This window comes from Carassius auratus, chromosome 34 (genome assembly GCF_003368295.1).
Source record: "Carassius auratus strain Wakin chromosome 34, ASM336829v1, whole genome shotgun sequence".
Lineage (NCBI taxonomy): Eukaryota > Metazoa > Chordata > Actinopteri > Cypriniformes > Cyprinidae > Carassius > Carassius auratus.
The window spans coordinates 20,305,918-20,329,212 of record NC_039276.1 but is presented as its reverse complement, the minus strand read 5'-3'; the positions used below and the strand labels follow the sequence as shown (position 1 = coordinate 20,329,212).

The following is a 23,295-nucleotide window of genomic DNA, read 5'->3' as shown; positions in this document are numbered from 1 at the left end:
ACCTCAGATTAAAGAGACGTCCCGAGGAGGCCGGGCCATTAGTCCAAAACTGACACTTAAGATTTATTTTTAGGATTTATTGACATTATTGATTAATGACTGGACAAAGTCAATACTATTAAATATTATTATTATAAAATTTGTAATTTCTGACCCGCTCACTTATGAAATGATTGCTGCGCCCCTGACCTGTGACATAACTTAATGTAAAACATTCATTTTATGGATCAAACAGGTTTTGTGGCTCCACGTGAATTTTATTTGATGGGACAGAGGCTAAAAAGATTTTGATGTTGAAGGTCCCATGCTTTGCCACTGGCCCAAAGTAATGAGCATACAAAATAAATTATTTTTATTATTTATATTAGCCCTCTATGGCACAGTGTAGCCCTCAGAGAGCTAATATATATTTAATAAAAATATATATATTTTCTTGTTTTTCTATTTATTTTAGTGAAGCAATGCAACAGATGCTGGCAGGTCACATGACAATGACAACACGGCCAATGTAGTAAACAGTTTCATACAGAAAAAACAATACAATGGGAAGATAAAATCGTATATGAGTGAGGTTGTTGCAGCAGGTCTATGAAATTAGATATGACAAAAACTGACAACCATAACTGAAGACTCATAGGTTTGATGTATCTTTATTTGCCAAATGAGTGCAGTCCATGTATTTGTCCATGAAGGCCTGTTTCACACAGCGGCACCCATATCAACATGTAGTGAAGCTTGTTGTGTAAAAAAAAAAAAAAAGATGTTTATTCATGTAACAGTATTCACACTTCATCATGGTTTTCTTTAGTACATTGTTTCCCCCAATATATAAAGCCCAAACAAACTTTGTTATAGTTATAATCAAATAACTAAAATAAAATAAATAAAAGATTCACTTCTACTTGTCTAAATAAAAGAGATGAGTTAAAGAAGCAAATCTGATGAAACCAGTGGATGTAAGTTTGTTGTGTGCTATACACAGTAATGACCAGTAGGTGGACACACCGTACAGCGTAGTGAAAAACGTTTTGCGATGCATTGCGAAGCTTCGTTTAACCATCACAGATACCGGTTTAAAGCGTTCACTGCTCTATGAGCCTCGAGAACGCACTGTAAACCTTACAGTTGATGTTTTTTTAATTGCTTACACAATTATTGAAACTATGGCTTGTTTTCGCCACACTCTATCATGCAAAATCAAAAGAATTTTTAACTTTTAATTTAAACTTTAAAAAATTGTTCTTGCATAGCAACTCTTTTGCAAGTAAAGTACTATCTTGACAGTACTATCTAAAGTACTATCTTGTGTCACAGCACCCACACACACGTGTGTGCAAGAATACACTGTAAATACAGTATGCACAACTGATGAGCATTAGTTATAAAACTGGACTGAATCAACACTGAACTAACTTGATCTGTATAATGACATTATAGGCTTGTTTGAATTTGTAACTACTGCTTTGAAACATTCTGCGCTGTATAAAGCATAAGAGATAAAGGTGACTTGACTTGTGTGCATATTCAGAATAGATTTACAAAATACTGTAAGCAGAAATGCAAGGGGGAATTTTTTTTTTGTGGTCAGGTTGTTTTTGATTTTGATTGTAACTTGGTCTGAAGTTATGGTATATGAGCGAAAGGTTTGAGGGTGTAAGCAATTAAAAAAAGTATATACATATATATATATGAGTACTTCAGTCAGGTTTCATGTAGTGACAATCAAAAAAACTAAGTACATCCAGTTTGAGGTTCACTGTATATTCGGATGTAAATGTAACGGTTTTCAACAACCAAGAATAAACTCAGTGTTGTAATCCAGAAATTCATTTATTTTCATCAGCGAGTCTGGTCTCGGGTCAGTATGTGTTTTGTGTGTGCTGTGTGAAACAGGCTCGGGGTCAGTACGTGCAGGTCAGAAATCATGTGCACACTGATCCCGGACCTGCTGTTAGAGTTTACTAGCGACCATCTTGATGTACTGCAGGGCGTTATGTGCTGCGGTGTTGTGGGCGTTACTGCTGGTCATCCCTGTCCCGTGGCACACCGTCACCGGCCGGGTGGACAGCTCCACCAAACACTGGTACTGGCCGTTCACGGTCAGCTCATCTGCAAAACACACACATTCACGATATATCACACATATCCAGCCCCGGTGACATAAAATGACACAAACTGAGAAACGAGAACCGACCGATGTCTACGTATGTGACCTGAAAGCCCAGCTCCAGTGAGATCTCCAGCAGCATCTGAATGTAGTCTGTGTTTGGGATGCTGAGCGGCGTCCTCCTCAGGAGGGACATCTTCTCCCCTGTGGCCTGCCGTAAGCTTTCCACATACACGCGAGACGGAGGGCTCTGGGGACCACACAAGAGACAATGGGTCAAAACTGGACACCTGACCGCATCTGATCTGATTTAAAGTGTTAGTTCACCCAAAAATGAAAGTTCTTTCATTAATTACTCACCCTCATGTCATTCAAAACCATCTTCGGAACTCAATATATTTTTGATGATATCTGAGAGCTTTCTGACCCTCCATAGACTGCAAGGTAACTACCACAGTAAAGGCCAGGAAAGGTAGTAAGGGCATTATTAAAATAGTCCATGTGTTATAATGGCAGTAGATGGGACTCACGGGAGAGAAATTGTTAAATGAAGTCTTTTTCTTTTCTTTTCTTTTCTTTTTTTGTGGTACACAAATAAGTATTATCATAGTTTCATAACATTATGGCTGAACCAGTGATGTCACATGGACTATTTTAATGATGTCTTTACTACCTTTCTGGGCCTTGAATGTGGTAGTTACCTTGCTGTCTATGGAGGCTCAGAAAGCTCTCAGATGTCATCTAAAATATCTTAAACTGTGTTCTGAAGATGAACGAAGGTCTTATGGGTTTGGAACGACATGAGGGTGAGTCATTCATGACAGAACTTTAATTTCTGGGTGAACTATCCCTTTAAATCCCCGCTCCTCCACAGTTCTGTCCCCTGTTGATCATTTTGTGTTTGTGAGTGGAAGCACCTCATGATTTGATGGTGACTCATTCAATTCCTCGTGCTGAAATATTGATGGAATCGGCTTAAGAGCACAAATTTATGAGCCAAGGTGACACATCAAATCCTATTTAAGAGTCTTTCCTTCACCTTCAGGCTCTTTTATTGTTCCAGGGGCTGATTTTTCTTTTATATTCTTTGTTTTTACTCATAAAGGTCACATGAAAACTGCCTTTGTACCATGGCTTCATCATTTACTTTTGTTATAGAAATGCAATGTAAACCAGTTTTTTCAAGCACTGGTCAATTTTGAGTTATATAGCTTTCATAACATGACTAGTGGAAAGAAAACATCCAAAATACACATTTGATGTTTAGTTTATTACACTTGATCTATTTGCACATATCTTTGCATTAATATCTTTTGGCAGTTTTCACAAAGTTAGTCTTTATTTAAACTAATAAATGAAAATAAGAATCCCAAAGCATCAGTGAACAGATGGATGTCACTAACCCATGTGATCTCGGGAGATCCGGACAGACTCTGTAGTTTCCCCAGCATGCGTTCGGCTGCTGCGCGTCTGCCCTGCTTTTTGGAGCTGCCGGTGCCTGAAGAGCAAAAGCACATCATTGATTAATTTCCACTCATAATGTGTAGCTTGCGATCACAATACGAAGAGCGGCTGACGTCACCTGACTCCTCCAGGCCTTCCAGACGACAGGTAACAGTGAACTCCTTCATGTGATCCGGCCCGGTCTCCAAAGACACCACATACTCCGGCAGACACCAGACTCTCTGCATGGCCAGCTCCTGACGACACAGCAGCATTCAAACACACTCGAAACAAACACATACAGCGGCATGCGAAGGTTTGGGAACCCCTTGAAGAATCTGTGAAAATGTGAATCATTTTCAAAAAATAAGAGAGATCATACTAAATGCATGTTATTTTTACATATGCATGATGACTGTCTTTCTGTTTTGTGATGGTTGTGCTTGAGTCCCTTGTTTGTTCTGAACAGTTAAACTGAGAACTGTTCTTCAGAAAAATCCTCCATGTCCTGCAGATTCTTCAGTTTTACAGCATCATTGCATATTTGAACGTTTTCCAGCAGTGATTTTATGATTTTGAAATCCATCTTTACACACTGAGGACAACTGAGGGACTCAAACACAACTATTAAAAAAGGTTCAAAAGGAAACATTGCATTAAGAGCTGGGGGGTGAAAACTTGAAAACACGAAGATGATGTTCAATTTTTTCTTATTTTGTTGTTTCCATTTAGTTCTGCCCTTCGTAAGCAACAGAAGATGTTTCCCGGGAAAACAAATTAAGTACAATTTACCTTGATCTTCAAATTCCAAAAGTTTTCACCCCCGTCTCTTAATGCATCTTGTTTCCTTCTGGAGCATCAGTGAATGTTTGAACCTTTTTTTAATAGTTGTGTTTGAGTCTCTCAAATGTCCTCAGTCTGAAAAGATGCATCTCAAAATCATAAAGTCACTGCTGGAAAGGGTTCAAATATGCAAAGATGCTGGAAAACAGAAGAATCTGCAGGACCTTAAAGACTTTTCTGAAGAACAGTTCTCAGTTTAACTGTTCAGAACAAACAAGGGACTCAGAGGGTAACAGAACACAGTATTAAGAACCAAGGGTTCCCAAACTTTTGAAGGTTATTTTAATAATTTCAGACATTTTTTTTGTGTTGTGGACTATATGCAAACATATTTTATGCATAATATCTTATTTAAGAAACTACTAAATAAAAAATAACATGCATTTAGTATGATCTCTCTTATTTTTTGAAAATTATTCAGATTTTCACAGATTCTGCAAGGGGTTCCCAAACTTTCGCATGCCATTGCACTCTCTACCACAATAATAAATACTGTAGATTTTTAAAAAATTCAGTTAAGATAAACTTTATATTGGCTTGAAGAAGCGCAGGCAGAACTGAAAAATTTATCACATGTTCCAAAAAAACTATCAAGCACAACAACACTGATAATAAATCAGCATATATTAGAGTGATTTCTGAAGGATCATGTGACACTTAAGCCTGGAGACTCTGCTGAAAATTCACAGAATTATTTATATTTGAAAGTACATCCAAATAGAACACTGTCATTTTTAGAATTTCTTTTTAAATTTAAACAGCTCCCTGAATTTCCTGAGCCAACATCATCATCGGCTGGTGCTTGAGCAGGTACAGTACCTGCAGGACTCCTACAGGATTGGATGCGTCTCCGGCTTCAGGAGAAACACCATCTCTCTGATCACTGCGGAGGATTCAGAAAACAGTCTTAACTCAAGGTGCTGATCTTTAACAGCGCATATCACTATCTACAGTGTCTACTTTACTTTGGCCGGGTGTCTCGTTTCAATAAGTTCAATGCGGCTTCTGCAGCTTCATGTTTTGCAGCCTTTTTAGTGGCTCCTCGACCTTTAAGAACAAAATGGTATGTATTAGAATCCTAGTGTGCACTATATACTCTACACTCTGACTAGGTGGTATTTAAATGAGCATGTGTATGTGTGTGTGTGTGTGTGTGTGTGTGAGTGTCAGACCTTTGCATGTGATTTCTCCTATGGTGACACTGAAGATGAAGGATTGCTGGTGCGCTTCTCCGTCAGACTGGAGGAGCGCGTACACGGGCGCGCGGCCGATTTTAATGCCATACTCGTGCAGGATCTGGACTGGTGTCTTCTCCTGACAGCGCTGGTGAGCCATGACACTGAGACGAGAAATATATATTAATACCTCGACGGAATAATAATGGGTCAAAGACGCTAGATGAGAGCGATTTAAAGAAACTAGTACAAATACAGCCTCAAAACACATCTAAATATGTAACGCAGATATTGGCCACTGAGTCAGAGACGCTCCATTATAACATAAACAAAACATTCCGCCTGCAGTCTGCCATCCACCTCAGATATTACATTAAACAGACGCGTACGGGTTTTGGAAACAACAATTGTTAAATATATACATATATGTGTGAATGTAGTAGTAGTAGAAAATAAGATTAAATGTCAAAATGTAAGAGGTTCTTACTGAGAATCAGCCATTATTGCTATGCGTACGCCGCTTCTGCGTTGATAGGCAAACTCACTGGCCAATAGTATTCCACTATACTGACTCTAAGCCCCGCCTTCTGCACGGTACTGCGCCAGAGCGCCTCCCACAAGGGAAACTCCCAATGTTAGCGATCACGCGTAACTTGGCGGAATCCCAAAGTCGAGACTAGGATGTGCTTCTTTTCAATATTAATTTACATTAGAGACACTTCAAGCACGCCGATTTTGTGTGTAAACAACTTGCCACTGTATAAAGCCGAGTGTCAGAGAGGCTTATCTTTAGTGGATTTAGCATGACATGCCTTCAGAGTGAATTCTAAAAGTCAGGATGATTTTTGATAGGACAGATGTGGTTCATTTAATGACACAGACAATTCATTTCTATCATTATATTGCCAAGGTGACTGACGGTTTTGAACACAGATTTGTATATCTGTGGTTTTGACAGCCATTCATGTAGCTACCCGAGTTTGCGATCTCATCTCTGGCTCCACCTCTCATACGCGTGTGGAAGTGCTTGTAACTTTATTTATTTATTTATTTATTTATTTTCTACGCTTTTGGGATTTGTTTTAACCTTTTTTTTTACCGTTTATGGTTGCAACCAACCGGATTCAGATTTAAACTTTATTTTGGCACAATAAAAAGAAGCTTCAGACTGCACTAGCAGGGATGGGCAGTATTTCAGATAATTTTTTTTTTTTTTTTTTTTTTTTGTATTTTGTATATTAAAACATTTGGAAAAAATGTACTGTTATTTGCATTTAATTACATTTTTCCACAAAAAAATTTTGAATTAGTTTTTTAAATGGGTGTTTCACACAGTATTTTGTATTTGTACACATTTCCATGTATTTATGCCCTTCTCTGCTAGTAACATCATTCAGACTGTCACACTTAAACATTCAACAACTAAACAAAATATCTCAAATGGGAAAACAACAACAAAATTATGTAAAACAATATATTTTTAAACTTATGTCAAAGTTTTACTTTGTAGTGGATTGTAAAAAGTCCTGTGTCCACTTTCTTTTGTGTGCAGCTGTATTATTTTCTCTTTAGTAAGGCTGTTTACTGAGACTGTACAAAGCCACTCGATTTAAACATCTCATGAATATTAAGTGGGTCAACATACATTTTTTATTTGATTTATTTAGAGTGCAGAAGGCAATAATCAGCAGCAGGAGGCTTTCCCTTTACATTGAAATATCAGTTGCAGTCCCCTCTTGTAGAGGAAACTATCAATTTTGATCAGAGCGACAAACAAAAGTGCTTTAGTGTCAAATACGAGAGCATACATACAAGTGCAAAAATCCTAGTACAAGTTTTGGGGTGAACCCCTTGTTTCAATTGGACAAGATAATCATCATCCCAGCTCAGCGTGTAAATGTTGATGAACATCTGTTTGTGTATGTGCTGTGTATGCTGTCTGAGAGCTTTCATGGACTGCCACTGGGCATTATGGAACGGGTCGTGAGTTCTGAGTGGAGGGAAACACACTCTTGGTGAGGGTGAACACTTGCTGTGGCATCTGCTTACTCAAACTGCTTTTGTCCATCTTTTTGCTCACATTGCTGTTCTCTTGCATCGGAATGGAGAGTAGATCTATTCCCCTACATGCACACAAAATCAGACATCCAACCAATGTCCACAATCAAATTTAGTCACAGTCACAGTCACAGTTAGTTACAGACTGTGACTTCTGACTCAACCAATCAGGGTGTAGTCTTATGAGTACAATGCAATAGAAAGACGTGCTCACCGTTGCACCAGCAGCTGCAGGCTGTGGCAGAGGGACTGTATAAACCAGCTTCCCTTGCCTTTTTCTCTTTATGAGATGCAGTGTGGTACAGTGGACATGGCTAACAGGTAGTCCGCCATCTCTGGTATTATGTCTCTGAGTAGCTGCATCGCTAGCTGGGGTTTTTTTGCAGAGAGAGGGACACTGATTTGGATTCAGGATCTCTATCAGCTCTCTAAAGGTGACAATCCCTCCTTTAACTCGAAAATGCCTTCTACTCATCCATGGCTCAACACGCAGCACACTACGCAATCCGCCAGCGTGTGGTCATGAGGGGTGTCTGTACAAACACAAATAAACAGTGGAGTCAACGAGACAGCAGCTATGTTTTGGGCAGATTTCTATGCAGTGCAATACAATAGATTGCATTATTGTTTGCCCACTTTAAAAATTTTTTTTTTTAAATATATATTACATTTACATTTACATAAAATAATAAAAATAAAACAAAATTTATGCATTTAGCAGATGCTTTTGTCCAAAGCGACTTACATTGCATTCAGGCTAACAATTTTTCCTAACATGTGTTCCCTGGGATTCGAACCCCCAACCTTATATATATATATATATATATATATATATATATATATATATATATATATATATATATATATATATATATATATATATATATATATATATACAAGTTTAAAATGTAGATGAGACGTCGCTATAAAAAACAATCAGCGACTGTGGATAATGTTTCTTTATCAAAATAATAATGAGCATGATGTTGCAAAATATGCAAAATGCTAGAGCACTGCCAAACAGTGCCAAACATATTTAATTTATAGCTATATCTGTAAGAGTACAGAAGGTTTAATACATTTGATTTAGTGGATGTTTCTCCAGGTAATTTAGAAATCAACAATAATATCTGCATCAATACCACAGACAACAGAAGTACAATATATTTAAACAAAGCTCTTTTGAATAAGCAGCTTAAAGGTGTTAACATGTGATTATACTGGCTACATACAAAAGCTAAATGTTAATCTTATAAAACAGCACATACTACAGAAATATAAAAGGATTAATGCATATCTGAAATTGGATGATTGTCGCTTACATTTTCAAATGCAGCAGACTTGTTCAAAATATTGCAAAAAGAAAACTTATAAAGAGAGAGTTTAATGATGCTTAATGTTATGAAGATTGTTGCATGGAAAGGCCTAAGCTTGCACCTATATAGACAACAAACGCTATATAGTCAGGTTAATGATCCCAGAATCGAAACATGTCAAGCATTTTCTCCACCAAAAATGTTGACAAGAAACACTTTCCACAAAACTTTCAGAATCAACTCAGCAGTCAATGTTGAGGTACTGTATGAAGGGTGTAGATTTGTATTTAGTCATCCATCATGAATACAATCCTCAAGTGAACACAGAAATTGTATAACATTTGAACTGAGCTTCATTAGAAGTAGTTGTTGAAGTAACCACTATTTTAAGAAATTAGTCAAAATTTGTAAGAATCAATATTATTCAACAAATGCCACTGATTACACTATACATGTATAAAGAGTTAATGTACACTGAACAAAATTATATATATATATATATATATATATATATATATATATATATATATATATATATATATATGTATATATATTGCCCCCATTTTTCATGAGCTGAATCTCAAAGATCTACGATTTTAATTTTTTCTGTGTACACAAAAAAGGCCTATTTTTCTCAAATATTGTTCACAAATCTGTCTAAAAGGCAAATGGTGGTCACACCAGATCCTGACTGGTTTTCGGACCCCCCACTACAGTAAAACTGCACATTTTAGAGTGTCCTTTTATTGTGGGCAGCCTAAGGAATACCTGAGCAATAATCATGCTGTCTAATCAGCATCTTGATATGCCAAACCTGTGAGGTGGATGGATTATCTCTACAAAGAAGAAGTGCTCACAGAACACAGATTTAGACAGATTTGTGAACAGTATTTGAGAGAAATAGGCCTTTTGTGTTAATAGAAAAAGTCTTAGATCTTATGAAAGTTAAGCTTATGAAAAATGGGGGCAAAAACAAAAGTGTTGCGTTTATAATTTTGTTCAGTGTATGTAGAATTATGATTATCCCATAATTCAACTCATGATGTCTCTCTAAGGCTGAGCCATGCAGCTATCAATTATTTCTGTCAAATAAACAATCAAGAAATGATGGGGATCTGAGATATATCAATAAAGATGGCTCAGTGAGAGAAGGTAGATCTTATAAAAGGCAATAGAGCCACATAACTAAGGTATTGTTGAATTCTTTACTATTAGATATATTATTTTTAAGCATAACTACTGCCAGAAAAGAGCAGCAAAACCCGAAGCCCAGCTGAATAGAGGAGCTGTGGAGATAGCAGTGTTTCTTCTTTTCGCTAGATGGCAGAAGCACTCGGATCATATCCTCGCCGTTTGACTTTTGTTGTTGTTTGGAATAAGAGGAAAGAAAGAAATTATTGGGAAACAAAACACTGCTGTTTTTGAGAATTAAATTAATCATAACTGAGACTGTTTCAGCTTCACAGCATTCACATAAGAAGAATGAAATTCTACACTCTAACTTAGATCTGCATATGGTCAGTAAAATGTATTGCTTATTTTCTTAATTTGTGGAACTGAAGCAGAATGTTCTTCAAAACAGAGAACAGCACTGTCACCATATCTTACATCAGCATACAAGTACATAGAGAGGCAATGGATTATTTCAGAATGGTCTGCTTCAAGGAGAACATACCACACTGTGTGTGTACATGTGATTTACGGAAGGGGTGTATGGCATAAGGGTGTTCTCACTGACAGCAATTTATGCAACCTGAAATCCTTAATTTTAATGAGAGTTGGAGATTTTAGGTGTAATGCATTTCTAAGAATCCTTACACAATATAGTTTGTGTCAAGCTGACTGGCATTAACAAATAATTAATAATTACTTTAGGTGTAAGTAACTGTTAGTGTATAATGCTTAATTAACTTTATCTAATGGGTGATACAATATTGTCCTTATACTTTGAATACATGTGAGTGCACACACCACAATACTCACTGTTATTTTTAAATTATATATATATATATATATATATATATATATATATATATATATATATATATATATATATATATATATATATATATATATATACACACACACACAAATACACACACACACACACACACACACACACATATATACATACATACATACATACATATATTTAAGTGTAAATTTATATATATATATATATATATATATATATATATATATATATATATATATATATATATTTAAGTATTAATATCGTTAAAATTTTGGTCACACAGATCAAAACAGATCAAAGACCATGTACCCAATGATAGAATAATCTACACTTACCCAAAAAGCACTTAAAACCGGGGGGCAGGGTTTTAGATTTTTAAAGCATCAATAAGCGTTAATAAGAATAACTATAAGAAACGTCTGCTCAGTATTGAAACTTGACAATCAGAGTGCACTGTTTCTGTGGCTTAGTGGTGGCACATTGTTTGCAGTGCAAGAGGTTATGGATTTGATTCCCAGGAAATGCATTTTAGGTAAAAAATGTTAGCCTGAAGTCGCTTTGGATAAAAGTGTCTGCTAAATGTATAAATGTAATAACTTCTGAATGTGGTCATGCAGACCAGTGCTAGTGTGAGCTGTCTGTACCAGGTGAGTTTGCCAGCCAGCACCTCTGCAAGGGGGAAAAGGGAGTAAAGAGAGTAATTATGTCCTGTCACAAAGGCCTAAGTTTTTACAGGACTGAAAGAGGGTGGAAAGGTTATGATGGTGTTTCTCCACACTCCTCCATTACTTACGCCCACATACTTCATCACTTAAAAATAAACAATATCAACCATCATGTTTCAGTGGATTAGCAGCTCTAGTGGCTTTTAATCAGTTCACGAATAATGAATTGATTGCTTGTAAATACGTACCTATTAGATTTGTATTAAATATGGCCTTTATTCAGAGTAAACTGAAAGTGGTTATCTGGTTGAGAGAGCAGACGTTACCATCCTGCTTGTGTACAGTCGTGGCCAAAAGTTTTGAGAATTACATAAATATTGGAAATTAGAAAAGTTGTTGCTTAAGTTTTTATAATAGCAGTCTGCATATACTCCAGAATGTTATGAAGAGTGATCAGATGAATTGCATAGTACTTATTTGCCATGAAAATTAACTTAATGCCAAAAAAAACTTTCCACTGCGTTTCATTGCTGTCATTAAAGGACCTGCTGAGATCATTTCAGTAATCGCCTTGTTAACTCAGGTGAAAATGTTGAGGAGTACAAGGCCGGAGATCATTATGTCAGACTGATTGGGTTAGAATGGCAGACTTGACAATTTAAAAGGAGGGTGATGCTTGAAATCATTGTTCTTTCATTGTTAACCATGGTGACCTGCAAAGAAGCGCGTGCAGCCATCATTGCGTTGCATAAAAATGGCTTCACAGGCAAGAATATTGTGGCTAGTAAGATTGCACCTAAATCAACAATTTATAGGATCATCAAGAACTTCAAGGAAAGAGGTTCAATTCTTGTAAAGAAGGCTTCAGGGCGTCCAAGAAAGTCCAGCAAGCGCCAGGATCGTCTCCTAAAGAGGATTCAGCTGCGGGATCGGAGCTTGCTCAGGAATGGCAGCAGGCAGGTGTGAGCACATCTGCACGCACAGTGAGGCTAAGACTTTTGGAAGATGGCCTGGTGTCAAGAAGGGCAGCAAAGAAGCCACTTCTCTCCAAAAAACATCAGGGACAGATTGATCTTCTGCAGAAAGTATAGTGAATGGACTGCTGAGGACTGGGGCAAAGTCATATTCTCCGATGAAGCCCTTTTCCGATTGTTTGGGGCATCTGGAAAAAGGCTTGTCCGGAGAAGAAAAGGTGAGCGCTACCATCAGTCCTGTGTCATGCAACAACTACCGTTCGAATGTTTATGTGGGAAAGTAAGAGTTTTTATAGTTTTTGAAAGAAGTCATGACAAATATAATTGGTTTTTAAAACATACAAAAATAGCTACACTAATAAATGGGACCTTTTTTCTTCTTTTTTTTCAAAATCATAAAAATGTTTATGTGAATCCAAATATTTTCAACATTAGTGTTATTTTGGAAATTATTTCATAAGAATGTATCAAATATTTGTAATAAATGTAATGAATTGCCTAATTAATCCATAATTACTTAATGTCAAGCTGTCTGATATTATGGGATGTGTGCTGGTTTGCAGAGAGTGTCATTGACAGTGTTCTTGTTCTGCTCTGCAGTGCAACTCTTTGTGACCTGTATCCAGCTTCAGCTGCGTCCCACTCAAACTCTTACAGCTCGCTTTTTTCCTCCGTCGGAGCCAAGACAAATCCTCCTCCATGTCTGCACACACACATACACACAAACAAGTGTTTGTTTGTCAACTTTTCCTATGCTTTTTGTTGGGCTCTTTAGGGATTAAGTCCTTGCCACGTTTAAGTTCTGCCTCTGTTTAGATTTCCTTGTATTTATTTTCACCTGCCTTGACCTACAGTAGTTTTCCGTTGTTCCTTTATTAGTTCAGTAGTTTCCACCTGTGTTTATTAATTATGACATTAGTTCCCTTGGTTTGGTTCTTTGTCTTTGTCTATTCACTGTCATGTTTAGTTGTGTTAATGTGTTGTGCAACCCTGCTCCAAGATTCCTTGTATTTACTTTGTGGATTATAATTAAAGACTCTTCACTTCACCAGTGTCAGGTCTTGTTGTCCACTACTGTGAAGCAAATTACCCTGTGTATACCTACTTGTCATCAATCCCTCTTTTGTCCTCTTCAGTCTTCATCCATCTGTGATCCTACCAGTGGAAGTCAACATCAATCATGCTTTGAAGACAAGCACCACGCCAAGTCTCTTCACTAATAAGATCATAGCTTGGTCCTCTCCAAAATTTTCTTAATAAAAAGAATGTGATGAATGGAATCCAGATCCATACGCTGAATTAGTTCAAGCACTCAGTCAATTACTGACATCGTGACATCCGCCAGGAGATGGCAGTTTATAATGATGTGACAGGACTAGAGAACTTTAAAAAACAATCCACGTGTATATCCCAACATCTCACAGCTTGTGCTCTGGATTTGTCCACTCAGATTGATCCATCCGCCTCACCATCTGTCACCTCTCCAGCACCTGAACCAATGTAAGTAGACACATTCCATCAGACCTGTGTGGAGCATCAAAGAAGAGGAGGTAGTTTAACAGCACTCACAGCATGATTCAATGTTGAATGGAACAGGATAGAAGCAGATGTCACAACACAAGGGGTGGAGGATTCTTCATTGATGTTTTAGTCTCACTCGACCTCCTCCAAAGACTGCATCTTAAAAAGAGACCCTGCTCACAAGTTTTAAATATCCACTCAATTCGGAGGAAAGCTGTTGGGTTGTGGTCACATTTGACACTGGACTCCCACCTCTATGTTCTGCATTCGAAGTCTCCATCAAGAACTGATTTTGTTCATGGTGGTGGACGGTCCACCGCTGACATCATCCTGGGATGCCCTTGGATGTCACAACATTCTCAGTTGTTGTATTGGAACACAGGAGAAATCCAAAAGTAGAGTTACTACTGTCAAGAACACCATCTCACCAGTCAGCCAACGAGCAGCCATCATCAGCTCCCATCATCCCCCTTAACTCCACCACAATCGTGAATACAGAGACCACCAACCAACATGCAATTCTTTATGAGTATCTGGCATCCCAGAACGTGTTAAGCGATCAGTTGGCCACCAATTTACCACCTCACCGGCCATGGTACTGCTCTTTTGACCGGTTGCCTGGGGCCACCTTACCCAAAGGAAAGATCTATCCCCTGTCCATCTCGGAACAGGCAGCCATGGAGGAATACATCGAGGAAGCTCGCAAAAAAACTTCATATGCCCATCATCATTCCCTGCCACTTCAAACCTCTTCTTTTCGAGCAAAAAGGAGGTTTGTGGTTGTGTATTGACTGTAACGTATTGCTACCCCCTTTCTATGGTTCCAGCAGCCCTGAAACAGCTACGCAGAGCTTGCATCTCCACAATGTTGGATCCGCAGAGGACATTTAACTGGTTTTATTACACCATTTAATACGCCACAACGAATTTCTGGTGCCATATGGGCCATCCAACTCAGCCTCCATATTCCAAGGGTTACTGAATGAGGTATTCTGGTAGTACCTCCATCATTTTGTCATAACCTACAGTACATTGACAGATCCCCTGTAAAGACCTTGTCTCAGACGACCACCGGTACAAGACACATAGGTGATCTCAACAAATTAGAATACTTCATAAGAACAATAAAAATAAACTGACCTTATGAATTGTTGGCCTTCTGGAAAGTATGCTTTAAACATCTCATGCTTTTGATATCTCATGATTGTAGAGTAATTATAAGTTTATAACGTTGGCACATTCTCAAAAAACATTCTCCATTTGTGTCTCAGCGTTTTACTACTGATATTATTAACAGGAAGGATAAAAAAGATTTTATATTTCAAGGCAGACAAAAAAATAACTGACACTACCATAACTTACACAGTATAAATTATAACTTTGAAAGTAACTACACAGTAGTAGATCCTCAATTGTTATAATGATCTTGGTGTGAGAGGTACAGCAGTTTTAAAAAATGTCAAATGAAACGATACTGGAGCTATAATTACGGCAATGATTAAAATAGCCACTGTATGAATAACTAGAATAAATAGTTCATGCCTTTCAAAGGACGTGCTTCCTCTTCTCTTAGTGTATCTCCATATAGTCTGAGGACAGCAGGTCACTGGGATACACAAACACACACAAATATGAACTGACAAAAACGCATGCTCATCTGTTGATTATGCATATCACAAGACTCTGGTATTCTGGCTCAAGTTAACATACAGCAACTGTTTTCTGAGCCATATCCTTGGCTCAAGAGTATTTTGCTTAGTATCTGAGTCCAGTTTTGTTGGACTGGCCCTGTAATTCAGGCCAAATGTCACTGCACTCAGTTTAACACATGTGAAACACGTCTTCTGCAGATTTTCAGCATTTCTCTTACATGCCCTACATTCAAGTGCTATATATATATATATATATATAAATAGAGAATATATTTAGTAGATAAAAATGCACAATTGATCCAGTATGACTTAATAATTACTTAATAATTCTTGATGTAATTAACTCAATGAACGCTTGCCAGACCTAGTGACAGTAAGTAAGGGGAAAGGGTTTAGCCAAGGGTCAGGGGTAATAGTATTAATTCAAACCGGAAATGTATTGGACAATTTTATATAATTTAAAAGTTTACTTTCTGTAATGTTTATTTATTTACTTAGAATAATTTCTCTCTATAGTTATTAAATAGAGTTAACAACAAAAAAAATAATAATAATAAATAATAAAATGAAATAATTTAATTATGTATAGACCTGGTAAGGCTTTAGATTAGGGAACACATATTCACTATGAACTAGTTGCTCGTTTGCATGTTTATAACATATTAATAGCATTTTACTAGCATATTGGCTGTAGAGAAACACTGAATGACTACAACCACTGTTTGATTCATTTAGCATATAAACTCACTTCTCCATGGTAGTTGTAGTCCTTATTTAGCAACTTCTTAGCAATTTACAGTTTACCATTCAAAGGTTTGGGGTCAGCAAGATCTCTACGAATGTGCATTTGTTTGGTCAAAGTTTTTTGACTAGATTCCAATTTACATACTTCTACAACATACTCATTTAATGAATGCACTTCAATTTAATTAGTGGCTTCAAGATTGACTGCTTCTCGCACACTGAAAGCACACAGTTTTCCACAGAGATGGTGAAGAGCAGAAACTACAGTTCAAATGTTTGAGGTCAGCAAGAGTTTTATTATGTTTTTGAAAGTACGTCGGTAACATTTTATTTGAGAGATCAATTATCATTATTAAAGGGTCATTTTCATGTTTTCCTTTTACGTTAGTGTTTTCCTTTTACGTTAGTGTTTTGTAGTTGTTGGCCTTGTTATTGTACGCCTGATGTGTTCTGTCAAAAGAGACTGAGACTGACATCTTCACATTTGTTGGTGTGGGTATTTGTGTAAAATAGAGGTAGGCAGTGTGTGTGTGTGTGTGTGTGTGTATGTGTGTGTGTGTGTGTGCGTGCGTGTGTGTGTGTATGTGTGTGTGTGTGTGTCAGGAGGTGACAATGATTCATCTCCAGGCTCCTTTAATCATCACAAGCCTTCACTCAGCAAGGCAGAACACACAATTATGCACACAAGCTGACAAACCGTGGCTGTCTCATTCTTAGCTGACTGCTCAGTTCAGCGAAGGCCACTTTCTGCCAGAAGGGCTTTTTCCTGTAACCTTGTGCAGCTGTAGCTTGGGAGCAAACAGGGGTGCAGCAGGGTCTGAAGGCTCAGATAAAAATATTAGGCGACGTTTAGCATTAGTGGAGCTGTGGTGGGTGAGTTAGGCTAGTGTTTACATAGATCAGGGAATAACAGGACACAACATACTATATAAAGTGCTGTAGCACTACACCCTTCTCTTTGTTTGGCCTTGATATAACAATGCTACTGACCCAGTGTGACCCAGTTTTCCAAACTAATTCATCAAGAACTGATAAAGTAACCCCAGTGCTACAGCTCCCTCAGTAATAATATTCCAATGGGAACATATCTTTTTCTTTTTGTCTTTTTTCAGATTGCTATGTGCTGTTATCGCCTTAACCTTTCTGACATAACATTAATGAAATGAATGCATTAAATTAATATTTGAGTGCTGCCTTGGTGAATGTGGGAAAATTGTGGGTTCGTTGTCAGCAACAGTTTTGTTATGTTTTGGAAAGAAGTTTCTTATGTTCACAAAGAACGTTCATTTACTTAAAAATACAGTGAAAGCTAAAATATTGTGAAATATTATGACAATTTTAAAGAACTGTTTTCTGTGTGAATAAATTGTAAAATGTTATCTGCACCTATGATGATTTATACATCATTACTCCAGTCTCAGTGTCACATGATCCTCATTCTAATGTGCTGATTTGCTACTCAAAAAAAACATTTATTATTTTTGTCAATGTTAAAAACAGTGGGAACTGATACATTTACAAACACATACTTGTACAGGATGTTGAATACAAAGTTTAAAAGAAAAGCATTTATTTGAAATTTTGAAATTAATTTTGAAAGTCTTTACTGTTACTTTTGATTAAATTCAAGATGTTCTTTTTGATTTTCTTTAAATACATAAATCAACCAAACTTTGGAATGGTAGTGTATGTTTATAAAGAAGACAATGATTTCAAATGAATTCGCATGAGGTCTGACTGTGTTTCATATATATTGTAGAAGAAATCCTTGTTCAAATAATGTCAAGACATTCTTTTCCTCATATATTCAGAACTGTTTGCCATTCTAAAACCCATTTGAAATTCCTGTGAAATTCCATGTTAAAATGCTAATATCAGGAATACAAACTGACCTGTATGGTCACAAGTTCTGTTCTTACCAACAGAGTTCAGTGCAACTTGTGACCATAGTTGCTTTCAGAAAAACATCCCATCTCTCTTCACCAGAATCAAGACACACCAAACTAAACACAGTTCAAAGTACGATGAAACACCTCAGTGAATTTAATCTGATAGGGTGTTTCTGCTGAAGCGTCCCACAGCTGCCGGGGGTGAGGAGGATATGGGAGCAGGACAAGGCTGGGGTGGAGGGATGTAATGAGGGATGTTTTACAGGTGCAGTCGGAGCAGGTTTCTCTGAGATACTCGGCTGCAGGCTGTGGGAAGGCTATATTTAGATCAAGAGAGAGAGAGACAGTGAGTCTGGGAGAAAAAAAAACGCTTATAATTTTCTGTATTTTTAGTCCCCTCTTTGATCATTACAGTATGTTTAGTCTCTCAGGACTTGTTCATAATTGCTAACTGCTATTTTAATTATAGCAAAAGAGTAATTCAAAGATCAAATTGGTCAGAAAAGTAATAGCACCTCTTATATTCCTTTCTTTGTGTGAGTATGTGGCTTTTCAGTCTCGTTCACCTGTTTCAGTCAATGCAGTCTGAGCCGGAAAGAGAATTGATTAGTTCATCTCTCGAGTCTCCTGGTTTTTCAAATCATTCGTTCATCACGTGACAGACCCATAAGCTTTAACCTATAGAGTCTGAGCTGGAAAGAGATTATTAATAATAATAATAATAACCAACTCTTTATTACCTTTGTAACAACATTCAGTGTATGGAAAATGAAAAAGTAAAAAGCTACAATTTGGGTGCAGAAACGCAGTAACTGTAAGAGTATATAATAATTATAATAATGATGATAATGATGATGATAATAATAACTCAGCACCTGTTTATAAGGAACTTGTAAATTAATTTCTCTATCCAATGCTGTCATGTCACGTGACAAAAGAATGAACGATAGGTTAAAGCCTTTTATACAGTCTTTAAAGCTTATGGGTCTGTCACGTGACGAAGGAACGACTCAAACCCGAAGACTTGTCAGATAAGACGTGAGGTGAGATAATCATTGACTGAAGTCCCAGGAAAACAATGAATTAATCTTTTCTGATTCTTATAGTATTATAGTTTTGTATTGTTTGTAGTGTGATCAACGTTTGTGTATAGAAATGTTAGGGTAGTAACACTTTTAAGATTTTAATTATATTTGATAAAATGAATGAAATGAACGAGATCAAAGGTCAGAGTCTGTAAAATTATCCAAACTTCCCATCACTATTTTGAGCTTCCTTTGGGTTCTGTCTGCAAAATGTGACATTTTAAGGATATATTACTATACTATACGGCTTTATTCTACACAATTTCAGGCAGCATTGTTGACTTGACTGCACTATTGGAGGAGAACCGAACTGAACTGGATGAAATCATCCCTGAATCAACAATGAACTGACTTTATCTGATAAACTGACTGTTCTCTATTTTCCTCTTGCATTATCAGCACATGTTTTTCCTGTTTAACACTGTAAAGCTGCTTTGACACAATCACTATTGTATAAAGAGCTATATAAATAAATATGACTTGACTTCAGTCGTTCTACAAGTAGGTTTTTTTTTTATACACTTCTAAGATCAGAAAAGTGTACATTAAGGGACCATTCACAAATGTTTATTTTTATTTTTATGCAGTGCAGAATGCACGGGTCTCAAGATGACTATAACACAAAAATAACACAAAAAGCCAAACAGCAGAATAGATAAAGAATTTCAGGCTTTTTTTTTTAAGAAACAGATTGTGATATCGGGACACCATGATGCCGTCAAATAAAACAGTGGCCATGCCAACTTGATACTGTATACAAAAGTTTGTAACGCTTGCCCCGCCTCCAGGGTCTTCTGATTGGTTAACAGCAGCTCTTCGTGTAAAAAGTTACATTCTTTCATCTTGACACGTCATTGCAAGCATGTTTACATGGAGAAATGTGTTCTGTGTAAACAGTCCCTGAGCTCATTTGTTTTTAACACGGGACACTGTGTCCATGAGTGTGTCTTAACCACATACAAACACATTCCGCTCTGATGAATGTCTGGATTTGGAGCTTCTGGACTATTGAAGGGAGTAGTTACAGTATGTAATGTTTTGGTTGCAAAACCAGCAATAACCATTCTGTTTAAAAAAAAAAAAAAAAAGGATATGGTGTTATTTCAAGTTTAATTTTGTGAAGCTGAATGGAAATGGATCCCAGCACAGACACTTTGCTTCCAGTAACACAAAACAGAGGCTCTGTGTTCCCATTAGTACATGTGTTAGATCCACAGAGACAAAACACATCAACAGTCATGAAAGACACACTCATGTCATTGTGTGAGGCCTATGAAAGTCTACACTTATAGGTACAGTGAAATATCTAAACAGAAGAAATATTGATTTGACTTAGAAATACTCACTTGTTAAATGTGAGGTCCAGAATGAATTGTGATCCAAAGGCCTGAAGTTGAAGTGAAGCCTGAGCGAGATAGACTTTCTATTGGAGGAAGAGAAAAGTCAAGATTAGTGTCAGGCAAGCTGAACGACCGAACGTCACTGTTTACAGATCATTTCCCTCGAGTATTCTCCAGAAATGTTCCTGTTTTTACTGCGCGCTGTAATGTGATGTAATGTAATGTGTAACAATGTCAAGCAATTCCAAGTCCAGGCATTTGCAGCTGCAACAATCACAAACACTTCTTATCGTGATGAGAAGCAGAGCTGGGTGAAACGTGACTCCCCCAGTCCCAGTTCTTAATGTAGTACTTTGTGTTATAATCTCAAATGGTATATAATTTAACCTGGTTTTGAACTTATTTCTTTGGTTTGCTTCCATTAAGTTAATTAATAACAGAGAAATCGCATGATAAATTATCTTTTATTTGTAGTATTTCAATCATTGTATTTTAATGAATAAATAAATAGGCTTTATCAAATGGTGTTGTAATACACAAAATGTTTGGGTTGAATGTCTAGGCTCATTAATATAAAATATTTACAAATTAAAAGTGTATCATTAGACACAGTCCTACTTCTTTAAGACTTTGAAGTGTAGGCTACGTCTTAGGAGTTTGGTCACACAAATTTTTTATGTTTGGGTGAACATTTCAATTAAAACCAATTAATATAACTACCAGTCAACCTTCAATATTTAGATTGGGTTTCTGTGGCTATAACCCATGTTCTGTAACAGATGCTGAGTTGAATCTGCACTCACCTGTCCATGTGGGTCAGGAATCTTACGGCGAGGATTCAGGTCATGATAAATGCTCTCAGAAGCCTTGTTCAGGAAGTAGATGAGGTGGGAGGGGTATGTGAGCGTGTGTTTGGTCTGCTGTGGGCCGCTGGCATTGTGCTTCTGTCCAGCTGCATCATTATCCTTCTGTAGCAGCAAAGACACTGTCTCCTCAGGGATCTCAGGCTCCAACACTGACAACACACACACACATTTCATTTGATGAACACTCCTGACACTAATGCCTTCTAAACTAGGCCAGTCTGACGCTCAACCACAGAGAAACCTCAAATTAAACTGTCTGGAGTACTGCGTGCAGACTACAACACGTGCTTCACAAGCAACAAACAATAGCTTGATCTGTTTAATCCACCCTATACCTAAACTTAACTACTCAATTGTAACTATTAATAAGTAGCTAATGAAGAATTTATTGAGGCAAAAGGCATAGTTAAATGTTAGTTAATAGTGAGAACTGGATCCTAAAATAAAGTGTGAATAAAATATCCTCAGTGATATAACTTGAAAAACTTTTATAATTCATGACTGAAAACATTTTTGTAACATGATTTTGATGTACCATTTACATGGTAATGCAATGTCTGATTTAAAAATGGGTTTTAAAGTATGAATTTTGAGATTTTAAGTTTTCAGTTGATAAATAATTTCCGATTATTTCTAAAATGTGATAGAGAAAAAGGCAACGAGGAAGTCTTTTTTTTTTTAAACAAAGGTCAAAACTCCTGTTATAATGTAGATTTTTGAGGGTGCACTCTTGTCATAAATTAATATATTACTTTTCCTACATCATTTTTAACAAAAAACCTTGGTAAAATATATATTTGGGAGTCTTAGACCTTTCCAACGATATAGTTTGTCAAGATTAGATTAGATTTGATTGTAATATAGTGAAGTAAACGTAGGCATTATTTGGGACAGGGTGACAGTTAAGGGGTTAAGGGATCTAAAATATGGTCATGAAGAATAAGGCATTATTATGTATTTTATTAGTACTAATAAACAGTCAATATGCACGATTATCATAATTTTCGAAAGAAAGAAAAAAACGTATCATAAGCATGCAGAATAACATAAGTAGACTTTGAACGATTAATTGATGCTTTGAACGATTACATAATTGTGACATCCATAATTGTAATCGTGATTAGAAACTCCATAAATTGTGCAGCCCTAATGCATGCTAGTTAATAGTGAGCAATATGTTATACGCATGCTAGGTAATGGCCTCTTAAAATAAAATGTTAACCTATGCATATTACTATTATTTTGGTTGTTTATGGCCATATTCTACATTCCTCAACATAACTACTAAAACCAAAGTTTATTGAGGGGAACTCTTAGTTAATCTAAAGTGTTACCCAAATTATTTGTTTGTTCATTATTCATTAATAATACTTGTTTATCTTTTTATATATTATTATATTTACTCACATATGTTAATAATTACCATTTCATTATGTAATATTTGTAATTATGTAATGTTTCATATATAACAAATACATCTGAGAAATAATACCAAACTGAAAGTAGTTGTAAATTTATATATATATTATATTATACTATTACATTAATAATTCCTGAATCAAAGACTCATGGGAGATTACTAAAGTCAGTTTTTCTAAATAACACGTATGACACTCCAAGCCAGAAGCAATGGTCTCATTTT

At 36.6% G+C, this 23,295-nt stretch overlaps 2 protein-coding genes and 1 pseudogene across 2 annotated transcripts; all 3 read right to left on the bottom strand.

The window, feature by feature from the left end:
- Window positions 1–624: 624 nt before the first annotated feature.
- Window positions 625–6,164, bottom strand: LOC113053493 (interferon-inducible double-stranded RNA-dependent protein kinase activator A homolog). The gene is made up of 8 exons (XM_026218583.1): window positions 6,056–6,164; window positions 5,566–5,732; window positions 5,359–5,440; window positions 5,213–5,276; window positions 3,690–3,807; window positions 3,511–3,605; window positions 2,195–2,357; window positions 625–2,109 (listed from the first exon to the last, which is right to left on the bottom strand). The coding sequence occupies exons 1-8, from the start codon at window positions 6,067–6,069 to the stop codon at window positions 1,952–1,954; spliced, it is 861 nt and encodes a 286-aa protein (XP_026074368.1). The 5' UTR covers window positions 6,070–6,164; the 3' UTR covers window positions 625–1,951.
- A 928-nt stretch (window positions 6,165–7,092) lies between these two features.
- Window positions 7,093–8,188, bottom strand: LOC113053832 (caspase-8-like; annotated as a pseudogene).
- Window positions 8,189–17,933: 9,745 nt separating this feature from the next.
- Window positions 17,934–21,953, bottom strand: LOC113053775 (disintegrin and metalloproteinase domain-containing protein 23-like). The gene is made up of 3 exons (XM_026219042.1): window positions 21,591–21,953; window positions 20,794–20,870; window positions 17,934–18,679 (listed from the first exon to the last, which is right to left on the bottom strand). The coding sequence occupies exons 1-3, from the start codon at window positions 21,825–21,827 to the stop codon at window positions 18,622–18,624; spliced, it is 372 nt and encodes a 123-aa protein (XP_026074827.1). The 5' UTR covers window positions 21,828–21,953; the 3' UTR covers window positions 17,934–18,621.
- Window positions 21,954–23,295: the final 1,342 nt, after the last annotated feature.